The following is a 16,205-nucleotide window of genomic DNA, read 5'->3' as shown; positions in this document are numbered from 1 at the left end:
ACTTTCCTGAGGCTGGGGATGGAAGACTGAGTCACTTGCTCCCAGATCTGAAAGGTAAAGGAGAACCCAGCTGATATCTGAGTTAACTGTTTTTTGAGTTGTCACTAAGGAAATGGCTACTGCATGGCAGGGAGGCTGCCCTTCCCCACTACTTATGGTTGTCACTGGCAACCCTGCTGTGTTGAGAAGGATTCTGAAGTCATGCTTAAACTCAACTTAAGCTTCTAGGGCCTTGACTGAGTGCGAACCCTGTCATGACTCAGCAATATTCTATGTCTGGGATCAGCACACTCTAGCCCACCCTTTTTTGTATGACCCAAGAACTAAGAATGCTTTTTACATTTTCAAATGGTTGAAAACATTTTGAAAAGAATACTATTTTGTAGCACATGAAGATAATATGAACTTCAAATTCAACTATCCATTAAAAAAGTTTTAAATAAATAAAAAAGTAGTGGAAAAAGTATTTTTCCCCTCTTGTTATAAAAGCACCTACATAATATTCTAGATTTTATCCCTTGGCACAGCAAGCCTAAAATATTTACTATCTGGCTCTTTACAGAAAAAGTCTGCCTTCCCTGTTTTATGTGATTCAGAGAAGTCAAATGTATTATTGCCACTCTGTGCCTTCTTCCTCCCGCCCTCAAGGCTGCTCTTATTGTTCTTAAGTTGATTTTTACTGTATAAAAACGTGGGTGGGAGTCCAAGAGACCTATAGATTGATTTCTTTCTTTTGGTAGAAAAAGAATTTAATTATCCCTTGGTGACAAGCATGTGATTAGTCACTAACGCAAGCCCAGTTGCTTTTTTTCTTCTTTTATTAAATACCAAAAGTGACTCAGTAGCTCTCATTGTTCTCTGCTTCAATGACAAAAGTATAAGATAGGCCCACATCATTCTAATGGCACAGTGTTCTTAGAGTTTCTTCTATTTCATGGTAATGGCCAGGTCTAATTTACTTTTTATCTCCTTTATTAAAGAAAAAAAGATTTCTTCTCTCCCACTACCACCCACCTCTCCGCATTAGTGACTAATTGCAGACACTAAAAGGGGATTTGCTTTCTTAGTGGGGTGTAGACTTGGATGCCCTACCTGCCAAGAGAGGGTAGTGCTTTCACGTTTATGGCCTTGTCCATCTTCCCCACCCCAGGAAGTTAGGCGCTTTTCCTTCTCCCTGAACCACTGGGTGCCCTTTCTCCAGAAGAACGCTATGACCTTTGAATTTTTTCAATGTAATAATTTCCCTGATAATTACATTCTAATATCAATGTAGCTTATCTTCCTTTCTAATTGACCTTCAATTGGCACCGACTCCTAAAACTGTCCCTTTCTCGGCCCCACCTGTCCCACCCAGTCCACCAAGCACTACAGTTAATGATCTGTTAACAATGGGTAAGAGCATTCAGGGAATTGCCTTAAAAAAAAAAAAAAAAAGGAGCCTGTGGAGATCTTTCGGAGGAGAGAAGAATCCTTTACAATGTGAATAATCATACTCCATTTATATGTTTTTATTTTCTTCTTATTTTCTTCGGGTTTGCACAACAGTAACAATATTCTCTCTTTTCTGAAAACTTCTTCCCTCGAGCTTATTTACTCATTCATCAACCATTTACTTTATTTTCCTTAATCAACTTTACAAAGCAAGATAAGCTCTTTGTGACAAGTCAAACTTGGATAACTATAAAGGAAATCACCCCCACCACCACCACCACCACCACACACACACACACACACACACACACACACACACACACAATCTTCTTTGCTGGGTTAACCAAGGATTACATTTAGGACTTTTTCCATCCACTTTGTCATATTCATCTAGGCAAAAACAAAAGTAGAATTATTTTTTCTACCTTTTACAAAAAAAATAGAGGTGTGTATATATCATTCTAAGACTATAATCAGTATGGGTGAATCCAACTCATTCTTCTTAGTGGTTGCATGTTATTCCATGGTAGAGCTCTTGATGTCTCTGTTGATAGACTTTCAATTCAACAAACATTTACTTTGCACAAAATAAGTGCTAGACACTTTAATTAATGCCAGGGTGAGAAAAATGAATGACACATTACCTTTGATGAAGTCAAGGTCAAGTTCCCGTGGGGGAGATTAAACAAATGATTTCATTTGATCATGAAGTGCTTCCATATAGGAGTATACAGTTATACAGAGAAGGACCAGGAACTTGGAGGGGGATTCAAATTCATCTGGAGATGAATCTGACAGAAAAGGTGGGGAAGGCACAGATTAAAGGAACAGCAAGTGCAAACCAAGAAAGCTTGATGGAACATGACACCCTTAGGAAACTGACTAATGCATGGTATGGAGCAAAAAGGGCAGAATGCTAGGTTGGAACAGAAGTGAATGGACTTGTGTACCGAACTAGAATCTGGACTTATCCAGTGGGATGAGAGTATCAGGGAGACATGCAAGGGCATTAGGCAGGAGAACAAAATTTTTTTTTTGGAAAATTATCTGGAGGGCATCTGGAAGATGAACTTGTGAGAAAAGACCAGATAACAGGAGATGAAAAGAAGCTATTGAAATAATATGATCAAGAGAAGATGATGGACTGAAGCAGGGCAGTGGCTGAAGAATGGATGGGAGAGGGTTGGAATTAATTTTTTGAAGTGAACCCAATAGTAGGACCTGTGAGTAGACTGCAGGAAGGCTTTTAGCTTGGGCAACTAGATGCACCCATTGAAGGAAATGCAAGAGAAGACATCCAGGAGAGGTGATGACTTCCATTTTGCACATGTTCAGTTTGAAGTACTTATAGAAATATCTTAAGTACTTCAATTAATTTTGTGGTAGGTTTTCACCCTTCACAGACAAACAGGAATGAAATGACTCAGTAGGGTTCCAACCGCTGGCTCCACTCTCAGGAGGCAGGAGCTAACAGCAGCAGGAACTGTACTAGAACATGCAGTGCCTCCAGCTAACAAGCTGCAGAAATTGGACACTCTGGATAGATCAGTAAGTACTAGTAAATGGCATTCTTCCACTGGGCTGAGGCACACCAGCCAGAGGAGAGTGGATGGTGGGTATGATTCCTTCATGCCAGCCCTATCAGTAAAGCACGTGGGTGTAGGTCCCAGTCTGAAGCCCAAATGGTATAGTCTGTCCCCAGTGAGTATTTCTTTTGGCATGACCACCATCACCAGTGACCTCCTAATTTCCTAATCCAACCCATACTTATTCCACATCTTCATTCAGTATCCACAATACACTCCACTCTACATCAAGCATGTTGGATTCCAGACACCATAATGAGCAAGACTTATCTTCTAGGTGCCCTTGGACCAGTAGGGGAGTCTGAAGTGACACACCCAAATCCCATTACCACATGATGAATACTTTCATACTGACAAGTACAAAGTATAATGGTGTGACAAAAGGAAAAGCTGCTTTGGGTGAAGTTACAGAAAGCTTCTGGGAGGAAAAAAGCAGAGAGACTCTTCTGGGGTAAGCAGGACTCTCCAAGATGGTTAGATGTTCCCAGAAAGATGTTCCACAGAGAGGACAGCCATGGTTCCCAGACATGGTCAGGGGATTGGCTCCATCAGAATCATCTGGAAAGCTTTTCAACAAGGGAGATACATGCAATTTTAAAATCTGACATTGTGGGGGAAACTACAGACATTTATTAAACAACAGACATTTATTTCTTGTAGTTCTGGAGGCTGGGACATCTAAAATCAAGGTGTCAGTGGATTCAGTTCCTGGCTTGTGGACAATTGCCTCTTGCTGTTTTTCCTGCCTGGAAGAGAGAAGGAGAAACAGAGAGAGAAAGAGACAGAGAGGGAGAGAAATCTAGTCTCTCTTCTTATAAGGACACTGATCCCGTCATGGTGACTCTATCCTCGTAACCTCATCTAACCCTAATCACCTCCCAAAGGCCCTACCTCCAAATATATACTCATTACATTAGGGGTTAGAACTTCAACATATGAATTTGGGGGGACAGAAACTTTCGGTTGACAGCAGGAAGGAACTTGGAACTGGGGGAGGGGAGGGAAGAGAAAATGGGACAAAGGGTCTCTGGGGCAGAGGGCAGGTAAGGTCAAGGCATAAGAACAGTGATATCCACCCAGTTACTTATCTAATGATGGGAAGGGCCAAGTCATTTTAGGAGCAGTGATGTCTAATATTGAATATTACTCTGTTTCCTATTTTGCACTCTTCTTAGTCTTCCTCTCTTCATTAGTTAAGACTTATTATCCACTAATTAGTATCAGTCTGGTAGTGGTGACTTGGGGTCAAGTGAGATGAAGACAAGTCAGGAAGATTACCAAACTGATCAAAGGAAGAAGTCAAAGGCAGGAGTTCTAAGTTTGGGTAATGAGAAGAGTAAAAAACACGGAAAATACGAGAACTCTCTCCCCTTTAACCCAGGAAACCTCAGAAGAATTTAGGAGGGAAATAAAATTCCTTTGAAAATTTATATCATGGAAGCTTGAGTTCCTTCATGTAGTCAGAGTTATAGCAAGTTCTCATTTAACATTGTCCCTTGGTTTTGCGACTTCAAGTGAAATGACTTCACGAAACCAAATTTTGCCACAGGCTAATTGATACAAACAAGAATTAAGTTCCTATAACATCTTAACGTTATCATTGTTATAATGAAATGACTTTGAACAAAATTATGTTATTTGAGGATGTTCTGTATACCTCTGATTCCAAAAAGCTGGAAGAATTGAAAAGTATAAATACAGATTTCTTTGTTGTGTCTGTCTACCCTTGTCTGAAGGTTGGGGTGGAGTCATGCCCAGATGGCTCTGATGTGCCACCAGGCCTGGTGACCACTGCCATGGACTATGAGCCCCAGAAGAATTTCAAGGAAATGTGTTTTTTGTTGTTGTTGTTGTTGTTGTTGTTGTTGTTGTTTGCTTTAGAAAGCTCACCTTAGTGATGGGGTGGTGGTGAGTTGATGGGGCAGACATTGGAGGGCAAGGCTTGGTCATGAGAATTGATGGTGGCCTGAGCCACGTGTCTTTTGAGGTTTCCTGTGTGTGTGTGTGCACATCTGTCATCGTGCTGCCATTGTGTGTTACCCTTGTCTCCCTTGCAGTGACCATTTTTGTAGCTGCAAGGTGTCTCTTTCGCATGTAATTTCCACCGCCTGTTGTTGAAGGAATATAAAAGCCAGCATGTTTGTCTTTCATCAGGATCAGGACACCATCTCTGGAAGACAGGGCAGAGTCAAGGCCAACTGGACCTACTCCAGCTCCTGCTAGCTTCTAGCTTCTGTCTCATGAGATAGTCAGGAGATTGCAGTCAATAGGCACAGTTTCTTTTAAGTTTCAAAAGAGGAGACTGGTTCCCCTTCCCAGTTGAAGTGCTCCAATATTTCCCTACTTTCTAGTAAAACGCCGAAATGAAATTTGGATGCTGCTGTGCTTACAAAATTATATCTTAAATGTGCACTTAATTAAAGCTGAGAATAGGCAAGCCCATTTAGTGGTTTTTCTCCACTTGGAATTGCTTCCTGTGCTCTAAATTTGAGGGACAAAATATAACAATTACTGGGCTTACTAAAAGGAACAGCCTCTAAACCAGCCAACCTCCACCCTCTGCACCTCCCTTTTTAATGTAAATGTGGGCAATACCAGGAAATGAGCCGGGCACAATATTTGCTGTCTTCATATCTCTACTCGGTCTATTTGGAGTCTTAGGTAAACATGCCTCCAGCCATGGAGCAAGGCTGTGTGTGAGCCTGCAGCCTCTTCCAGCAAGTGCCTCCTCTCTCAGTCTGATTAGCATCTCTCAAATCCCTTGTAAGCTTTTGGAATCAAAGAACAAAAGACACTGTGCCGGAACTTAACACAGAAAGTGCCCTACACAGGAAAAGCCTTTAATACATCATTCTTTTCCAAACATCAAGAGAAAACGTATACTTCAAGGGTCATTTCACTCTGTTCATGGACACATTAACACTTTAATATACATGCACATGTACAGTATAGGTAGTGCATGTGTAAAGGTGGTATTATTAATAGTAATTCTTCTGCTATGGTATGAAATAATACATGCATCACATATCAATGCATGCCCCCAAATTTGTAGTATTACACACCATGCTAACATTTTGTACTATTTTAGCTGTCTGGCATTTGAAATGCTAATTGTCATTTTTCAGAGTCCAGGCATTTGTTTTGGAAGAATAAGGCCATGGCTTATATTGTTCTACAGTATGGCCAGCTGCAGGCTTTACCACAATGAGACTCATTGTTGGGTAAATGGAGCCCCTCAGGTGAATGTAATTATGCAAATCCTTCCCTAACTACCAGTCCTCTCTTGGCCCTGTCCCCATGGCCTCCCACCAGTAGGAACACTGTCACATTTCATTAGGAGAAGCTTCGCTTGTTTGCTGGGAGTGCCCCCTCCACATCCTCAGGCCTGATGTCTAGAAGAACCTGCTGCTGGCCTCCCCATAGGCCTGCTGGGCCCACTAAGGAGCTCACCAGAAAACCAAATCCTTTGTGCCAGCTGACACATTTCTTCACTGTCCGTCAAACAGTGAAAACAGACCTTTAATTTCCTAAGGTGTTTATCCCCTGATTCAAGGCAGGTCTGCACACAGGTAATTCTAATGCCAGAGGCCAGAGAGGTGAGAGGAAGTTCTTTTGCTAAAGAATCTGGAAGTTATATAGACCCATGATCAAGTATTTTACACACACACACAGGGTTACTCTGCTTGATTCACTCTAGAGCAATCCTATGGTTCTTGAACACTAATATTTATATAAAATCATGGTCCAGTGTTTTATACACACACACACACACACACACACACACACACACACACACACACACAGTTGCTCTGCTTCATTCACTCCAGAGCAATCCTATATGGTTCTTAAGCACTAGTGTTCCCCAATCCACAGACTTGAGAAAACTGAGCTACATCACTTACTTAGTGACACAACTATAGACATACCTAGAAACTGGGAACCCAGACAGCAAGATCTCCTGAAAGTCCCCACCCTTCTTAATTTATATGAGTCACTTTGTGTGCAGGGATCATTTTCCCCACATTTTTGGTGATTTCCCACAGTCACTGAAATAGGACTCTGCCTACAAGTGGGTCCCACTAGATGGTGAGGGAACATGAACTTAACTAACCTCTGTTTACTTTCTAGAACTACCTCAAGGAAGTATGAATACAAGTTTAATTATTATATGTACTATTAATAATATTTCTCAACATTCTATATGTTGCACTCTTTTCTAAGTATTAACTATTGATAATTTAAATGTAATGACAGTGAACCAAATAATACTTTTCCAGAGAAAATAACATATCTAAAGGAGTTTAAAACACAGAATGACTAACTACAGAATTCATTTACTTAAAATCTAACTCAACCTTGATATCAAAATGATCCTCAAAAAATGAGGTATTTAAAATCCCAGAGGCTCTGTAAAGTTTATAAATTATCAGCGAGAGCCTGAGAATGAGCTTTGGTTAGCAGAGCAGGAAGGGTAGGAAAGAGGTCAAACTTAGTGGAACTCTCATATCTCCAAGCTGAGACCAGGCCTGGGTGATGGAGTTTATAAGGGAGGACTCCCACTTGTTCCTTTATTCATGCAAAATCTGTATGACTTTGTAGGATAGAATAAAAACAAATAGGGAAATACATGGACATCAGTGAATAGAGTTCTGTGTATTTTTAAGCCGTTCCTGGATTCTGAAGTTCCATTTGAAAAAAAGAAAAGAGGAGATATGGACCCTGGTAATAAAATATAGTTTTGCATAATCTTCCATATTAATCCAAGGGATCCTAGGTTTAGGTATAGAATATATGAATAAATGTATGTATTGGAACCTACTGCATCTATATTCCAGATTTGTAAAAGGATCTGTATCTATCACATGTGGAAAATATAAATCAGATTTCCTAACTAAACTGGTTAATCACAACCAGATTATGATATTTTAAGTTTTTTCATTCTTTTTAGCTGTCATTTGTTTAGTCCTTACCATTGGCAATACACTGTGCCAGCTACTCTACTCATTTGAACATCTTTATTCCTCAAAACCATCCCATGAAATAAGAGTTATTGTCATCATTTTACAGAAGAGGAAACTGAGACCTGGCTACGTCAGGAAAAAACATAAACAAGATGGGAAATAAATCCATCATGAAACAGGCCCTAAAGTGAGGCAGATCCTGGGAACTCCTGCCTCTTGGGGCCTCTTCCCTGATACTCTTCTTGGAGAGCTTGGCCAGGGTGGCTCCAGGAGCAAGAATTTGGAGCCTGGAAAGGCGGAGTATCAGCTGTCAAGGTCCCAAGTGAAGGCAGGTACTCATCAGCCCTCGGTGAAAAAGCCACCCGTAAAGGCTGCCAAGACGTCCTGTCAGGGGCACATCCTGCAGCCAGTCCCTGCCAACTAAACTGCTTTTGTCTAAAGTTGCAGTAATATTTATGTGGACCTAAAGATTTCTTAAAACCATTTTTAATTCTCTTTAGTGTCACGATACCATTTGGAAATTTTTCTTCTTGCCTAAAAGTGTCTGCTATGTTATGAAATATTTGCATAAACAATAAGGACAATAAATCAACTTTTTAAAAGCGCTTTTATAAAAATAGGTTGCCTCAATGAAGCAGGTAAGAAATTGCATCCAGCCCTGACCAGTGCGGCTCAGTTAGGTGTCACCCTGTGCACCAAAAGATTGCCCGTTCGATTCCCCGGTCAGGGCATATGCCCATGTTGTGGGCTAGATTCCCAGTAGAGTCAGGGGCGTGCAGAAGGCAGCAGATTGATGTTATGCTCTCACATCAATATTTCTCTCTATCAGTCTCTTTCCTTTCCTCTCTCTCTAAAAATCAAATTTTTTAAAAAGAAATTGCACCCAATATTCCACATATAAAACACAATTTTTCATCTTTTTCTCTGAATATGTACGTGGATTTTTAAATAGTCCTGGCCACAGCCTGTACTGAGACAGTCAGGACTCTTGCTTGCCCTGTTCTAGTTACTGTCCAGTTATTATCAGTTTCTGTAAGGGAGTGAATTCTTTACCAAGACCCAAATCATATCACCTATACAACATAGATCTGCAAATGCTGTCTGCCAGACCGTACTGGAACTATTTTTAAGGCCTACAGTTAGTTATTTATATAAAATTTTTATTGCTAACTAATAACCAACTCTTTCTGCAGAGCTCCTTTCTGGAATTTCCACCTCAGGGCCCAGTGGCATTCTGGGAAACCAGGGACAGAGCTGTGCGGCTGAACGCTGTCCTCAGAAAGCTCGATCGTACCCTGCTTTTCAAGATATTCTAAAACCGTCAATGTGAGTGCTCAAAAAAAAGAAGAAGAAAAAAAAAAAAGAAAGAAAAATCCAAAACACACCCCACATCTCAACTTTAAAGATTTTAATAACATGTCAAAAAGACAGTTGTGCCACTCTGGGAGTGGGAGGCAGGAAGTAGGAGTCTTTTTCTTATGCTGTAGTTTGGGGCTTAGGTGTTAAAAGGAAACAGGCACTTGTAGCTTTTCACAGTTCAGGAGGCAAAAAAGCAGGTATGGCTCTAACCCTGACATCCCTTCCACCTAAAGTTGTCATTTCAGAAACTCTGCGGCCCACTGATCCCGAGCCAGAGCCGTGGTTTCTGGGGTTGATAGAGGGCTTTTTTTTTTTTTTTAATTTTTATTTTATTTTATTTTGGCTGCAGGCTGACAGCAATGGAAAGCTTAGAAATGACAATTGAAGATTAGAAAAACCCCACCATGTTGTTATTAATCATTAAAAAGGAAAGCCTGTTCCCTGATACCAGCAGGGCAGGCAGTCTCTCTGCTCCCTCCTCTCTGACCAAACTCGGGAACCAAAGTGCTCAGACAAATGTGCGACGGATGACATGGGAGAAAGCCCGTCCAAAGGCCAGATTTTCCCTCTTTCTTAGAAAAAACGTCTTCTGTTACTAGGGTGGTTGCACGGCTATCAGATAAAGGCCAGTGTAGTGGCCTGTGCAACAGAGGGACTAATTGTTTATTGATGGTGATGATTAGTACAACAAAATGCCCATTAGTGACTCAAAACTCAGTCCCTATCTGGGAGATGTTATCAAGTGCTTCTTTTGAAGTTTTTGTGAAAATACGAGAATAATCATTTGCCTGCATAATCTTCTCTCATTTGCATATAGAAAGTGGATGCTCTTAGGCCTCTCCTGGCTTAAAGAAATAAGTAAATTAAAATGGGGTTTTGTTTCTACATATTTTTTTCTTTTTTACCCCTCTCCCGGAATCTTCCAGGGCCCATCAAAAGCTGTTCTCACGTCTCTATGAACAAAGAAGACTAGGGCTGCCTGCTGGCCTAGAAGAGTTGGTGACTGTGTGGGCTTTCTCTTCAGCATTGCTTGCGCTTTACTGCTCTTGTGAGGGATATACAGTAGCTGTAAAGAGCATTTGGAAGACAGAGAGAGCAAATCCCAACTACTTCCGCCTTTGAAAATGCCCTTCTTATGCTAATGGTAGTCATGCCCAATGTTTGCATGGTAGCTAATTTCATATGTGCAAAGGATGTACCCTGCTTTACTTGCTTTTTGTAGTTTACACATTATCTCAAATGGCTGCATTGTGCCCTAATTTAATTAATATCCTATTGTCTTCTTCCTTTCCTACTTCCAACCTCTTAACTTCCTGCCCTCCTTTCTGTCTTCCTTTCTTCCTGTCATAAATTCTACTGCTTCTTATTTATTTTGGCTTTTTTACACCAAGCTTCCAGAAATGAGGTCATTGTGTCAAGACATGTGATAATGTTGGTTGTTCTGTACATGTAGTGCTAACTTGTTATCCAAAATATTTGTAGCAAGTCACACAGTCAACTATTGTAGATGAGTGGATCAAGTTCCACACGCTACTCCTAACAGCTTGAGGTATGTTTGAATTGACAAAAACTCATTGTTACAGGGGAAACTATGAGACCTTGGTTCTTTTTTTTTTTTTTTTTTTTTTTTCAGGGAAAGATTTCAATCAAGAGACAAAGTATAGAAAAGCAAGCAAGAATTTATTGACCACAGCAAAAAAATATACTTAGGAGAGCGAATCAAGGAAGAGCATATAAGCAACATGAGAGTCTAGACTAGGAAGTCAGAGAAAAGGGGGCCTTGGAGACAGGTTCGGCGAGGGGGCGGGGAATTAGCCTGGGAGGAGCTGCCGCTGCCCATTGCTCCCCTGGTTGCAAGTCTCATGGGGTCCCTTGAGGTCAGGAGACACATGACTGTGGGGGGAGGTGAGGGGTTAAGGGAATGGCATGGGCATGCTCCCTGGAGGAAGAGTGCCCTGGGACCTTAATTCTCAGGACTTTCAAAGGATGGGAATTTAGGGGAGGTCTTAGGGGAGGGGCAGATCAATAGAATATTTATCAGCTTTTAAGCTGATGTACCAAAATGACATTTATTCTCTTAACTTGTCTGTCCTTGGGTGTGGTTGGCAAATGGCACTAATTGGATTTCTGCTGTCTCCCAGAGTAGGGTGATCTAAGCTATTTACCCTCTGGTTGGGGAGAAGTGCAAACTACTCTTAAGTGTCCTTGGTTTAGGGAAAGGAGGATGTACTAGGTGGACACAAACTGCTGTTTAACTATCTGTCTCAATTTCCCTATTCCGCTCGTCCTGGAAGTTTTCTAGCTTTTCCTCTGCTATAACATTATTTTTAGGTGTGTTTTTTATTTTGAAGGAGGTTCATAATTTTAAGTCTTTCTGTTTGCTAATTATGCTCCCTCTTGTTCAAATCATTAATATCTAATAGATTTTGTTTGTTTATCTTACCAATTTGTATAAAAGGATGTGCTGTATTTATCATATTTTCTGTATACATCTTTTTACCGCCTTTTATATGCTTTTTTACTTTGGTTAAAGAAGATTTTTTATTTTATTTTTGGAAATATGAAGTCTTTCATACTCTTTAGCTAAATCTATTAACTGATAGTTTGTGATTTAGTCTTTCTCTTCTAAGGTTAATAAAGCAATTCAGCATTTATTATTTGATAAACATTCAACTCTTTTTCTATAAATTAAAATATTTAGTTTTTTTACTGTATTATATAATGGGTGATACAGGTATCAATGGATTTTCTGCTCCAATTACTAATCACTATCCACTATTGCTTGCCTTCCTGGTCATTTTATGAGATCTCCCTTTAATGTATTAAATTCTTATTACTGTTGAAACTGTCCGAGCCCAGCTGTACACATGTACTTATTGTTGCTAATAGAGTGTAGTGCCGACTCCCCTTCTTAGGCTTTTATTTTCTAGAATAATACCAACATGATATTTTAGCCTAGTCTTTGAAATGAAATTTAAAATCATGGTATCAGATTTTAAAATATCGTGATGGGACTTGATGGGATTTCTTTAAACCTGAGAAATTCTTGTACTAGATAAAGTGACTAGAATAATTTAGCATTGGATGTCCTCAGCCAAAATGGGTTTCATGAGTTTTTGCTCATGAGCAGGCTGAAGCAGAGATGGATTTAAGAGGACAACATAAATTATAGCCAAGAAGAGGATTCCAGATCCATATACTAGTAATGCTTGATCCTCCAAAAGCCATGTGTAACTACAAGCCATTCTTGGTTCTTTGCACGGGTCCCTCGGGTATCTATTTTGAGTGCCTGTGTCTGAGCTTTGATGTGCTTTGCATGCAAGAGCTCACATCTGTGACTCTCTTTGGAGGCCTATCTTGTGCTACGGGAGAGTCTTTGCTTTCCACGGCATCTGCCAGCAAGTGCGAGTATCAGAGCATGAGGAATGTATGCTTTTGAGGTGGCCTACAACCAAGGACTAGCTGGTGCGGGAGTTTGAAAGTGCCGCAAACTTGCCTTGTGTGTGGACAAGCTCTGAGAGCCATTTGCACTCCAGAGCTCCCTGCAGGATTAGACTGAAGCCAGAAACTTGACCTTAAATAGCACCCTGGTTTGGTTTCTTTCCCCTTTCCTGTCCCGCTCTTCCGTTCCCTTTCTCCTGAGAGCACTTTCATTATGAAAGATGAACACACAGCCTCTTCACAGGGCTGCTCCTAGGGAACCTGACCCGATCCAGCATGGACTCCAGCCGGGTCAGTGTCTCTGCCTGAGATGTTTGTGCCTGGAGCTGGGAGGTGGAAAGCATGTCAGGGTGCCCCGGCAGCTGCTGGTGGTTGGAGAGAAAGAAAGTCACCCACAGAAAGCAGCAGAGAAAACCCTGCTTCCAGCTGCCCTGGAGGCATCTCAGGAACCTTCCAAGGTGTGATTGACATAGAAGGTGTGATTCAGGCAGTTAAACTGGATTCCTGTCATTCACATCCAAGAAAATCCCAACTAATGTCATGGAGACTGCAAAGCTCTCAAAGGCTGAAGACCCTCTGTATGGAAAGAAAACAGCACAGTTACTCAAAACTTTGCATATCATTTCTGAAGTTCACATTCCTGAATTCTTTATTGTTAGCCCCACCTATGTTAGAATTACGTGGGCACGACTGATTTTATGAGGATTAACCACTCACAGTTTGGCTTTTACTCTTCCTCGTAATTGTGCTTGCCTTCCTGGGTAATCTCTTAAACATTTTTGAGAAAAATAGTAACTAGGACTTTTGTTTCGGATATTTCCCCAAATAAACACAGTGACCAATTTAGAAATCACAACTGATCAAGTCAATGAATAAGGAAGTAAAAAAAAAAAAAAAAGTATGTTGTCAAAGAGAGTTCCTATTCAAGGATGCATAAGTGTCCACGCGAACTGAAAGTTCATGAGAACGAGTGGGCAGGACAGGGAGAGATGGTATCATTGAGCTGTCATCTTACATTGAGCCGTATCTAAGTGATGGTAGTATTTCTTTGATTAGGAAAAAGGAAGTTTACACTGGAACAAGATCTATAGAATCATGATTTATGCTGCACAATTCACCTACCTGTTTTAATGTATTTTTATCAATTCCCCCATGTGTCTAAATGAAAAACAAAACAATACATTTCTCTTAGGAGAGTTGGAAGAGCTGTTGTCTTCTCCCTGCCCTGCACCCCACAGCAGCCCTGTCCCCACCTCACACACACTATATTGTATCACAAGGATTACGTGGCCTAACATCACCAGGCCCAGAATGGCAGCACCATGTACAGGACCCACATTTCCTCTTTTAGCCTCCGACTGCTTGCTCTGAGCCCTCAGGCGCTCCCCTCTAATGAAGGGACTCTTGTGGGACCTTAGGCTGTCCGGCCTGCTGAGGGATGCTCTTGGGACATTTGTCTTCACATCCCACAGCAAGCATTTGAGAATGTTCTGGGATTGTTTTGCACTAGATCCCCGCCCCTGGTAAGCAGGCAGGAAGGCAGGGTTTTCACAGTGTCAGGTAGGAGCCGGAGCCAGGAGGGGACAAGGAAGGTCTTCATGCCTGGCCGACTCCCCACTCTAGGATGGCAGTACAGTCCACGGCTGTAGCTATGTATCCCTTGGGGAACTTTGGAACTTTCTGGAACCTGGGAAGCTTTACCTCCCTCAGACTGTGTTATCCCCTGCTTTATGAAAAGCTATCTTTATATCATATAGACGTATGTTTATATACCCCTTGATTTTACAAAAGAAAAAGAAAAGAAAGCAACACCCTGTATTTGATCATGAAATCTGCGGCATCTTTCTGTTAATCACATCAGCTTCTCATTTTGACACGTTAAACTTGAATGCTGCCTCCATCTCTGGGCCTTAACTGGAACTCGGTTTTGCCTGATGACAGTTTTCCTTACAAGCAGTTCTCAAGAACAGACTGCTCATATTCTCTCTCCTCCTTAAACTTCACACCTTTTAACTACATAGTCATACGCTGCTGCATAACAAATGACCACAAGCATAGCAGCTTCAAACAACACCCATTTATTAGTGCACAATCCAGCAGGGCCTGGCTGGGTTCCCTGCTCAGGGCCTCATGAGCTGAAGTCAAGGTGTTGGCCGGACTGAGCCTTTATCTGGAGGTTCTCAAAGCTCATCCGGGCGGTTGGCAGAATTCAGTTCCTTGTGATTGGTGAGAACTAAGGTCCTCATTTTCTTGCTGGCTGTTAGGTAGAGACAATTCAGCTTATAGACTCTAGAATATAGAGGATTCTTTATGGTCCTTGTATGAGGACCCCCTACATCTTCAATGACAACAATGTGAGTCCCCTTCACATTTCAAATCTCTCTGACTTTCACTTCTACTTTCTGGAGAAAATTCTCTGCTTCAAAAGACTTACCTGTCAGGGTCAAGCCCACCAATAGAATCTCTATTACAGTCCACTGACTTAGGACCTATAGCTGCAAAATCCTTCCCTAGCAGCACTAGGACCAGCGTTTGATTGCGTAACCAGGGTGCAGAAATCTTGGGGGAAGGGGCATCTTTAGAATTATGCCTACCACACATCAAACTTAGAAGCACTTCAGTTCCCTCTGAGGGTCTTATATTCACATGGAAGCCCCCATATTCCAAGGCTGGTGTGAGTATTTCCTCCTGGGGCAACTTCTGCTTCTGGAGTTACTTGCTGCTTACCATTTAGATTTTGTCTGCTATGCTTCATCATCTTGTCTTCTTTGAGTTGGGGGCGTTGGGGACTTAGAGATTCCTCCTACTTTCTTGTTAGACTAAAAATTATTTAAAACCATGCTTGTTCAAATTTATACAAGAACTAGTTATGTTTTAATAGGAGAGTACTTTGTAGTATATGGACCCCATAATGATGGATTCAATGATGTCCATTGATTCTTTATAAATTAATCAAGTGTGTGTGTGTATGTGTGTGTGTGTGTGTGTGTGTGTGTGTGTGTGTGTGGTGTCCGCACACATGCACATTTGCCAATGGTACAGCTAGCCATGAGTGTCCAGTGCAGATAAATAGTAGCCTGCTGTGCTTCAATATCTAACTGGCACTTTACAAAGTGCTATGGGAGATACAAAGATAAATGCAAAAAGATCTGACATGAAAATCTCGTGAGGAAGATGAGCTACATATGTAAAGATAATGGAGAAATTCGTAAGTGTCAAAAGAGAGAGAAGAAGAAAATGCTTTGGGAAGTCAGAGGGGAGAAAGATTATTTCCAGCCAAGGAATCCAGAGACTGCATGGCAGCGCAGCTCAGGCGGTGAGGCCTGTGGAGACCAGGCCTCCCAGGTCTGTCACAGTCTCAACTAAAGAGAAGCGTTTATCAGGATTCTGCCAGAACTCCCACTATAACATGCATGTCGGGGTGCTG

At 41.3% G+C, this 16,205-nt stretch overlaps 1 protein-coding gene across 1 annotated transcript in view; it reads left to right on the top strand.

Moving 5' to 3' along the window:
- Positions 1-9,351, top strand: part of AHI1 (Abelson helper integration site 1) — a 193,518-nt gene extending 184,167 nt beyond the window's left edge. The window contains exon 25 of the mRNA XM_079780929.1: positions 9,172-9,351. Within this exon, the coding sequence (XP_079637055.1) occupies positions 9,172-9,244 (73 nt within the window). The 3' untranslated portion in view covers positions 9,245-9,351. The remainder of the gene's footprint in view (positions 1-9,171) is intronic.
- Positions 9,352-16,205: the final 6,854 nt, after the last annotated feature.

The sequence above is a fragment of the Cnephaeus nilssonii genome, assembly GCF_951640355.1.
Source record: "Cnephaeus nilssonii genome assembly, chromosome: 9".
In the NCBI taxonomy this organism is placed as follows: Eukaryota; Metazoa; Chordata; class Mammalia; order Chiroptera; family Vespertilionidae; genus Cnephaeus; species Cnephaeus nilssonii.
The sequence above is the reverse complement of the archived record's forward strand: the minus strand, read 5'-3'. Positions and strand labels throughout refer to the sequence as shown.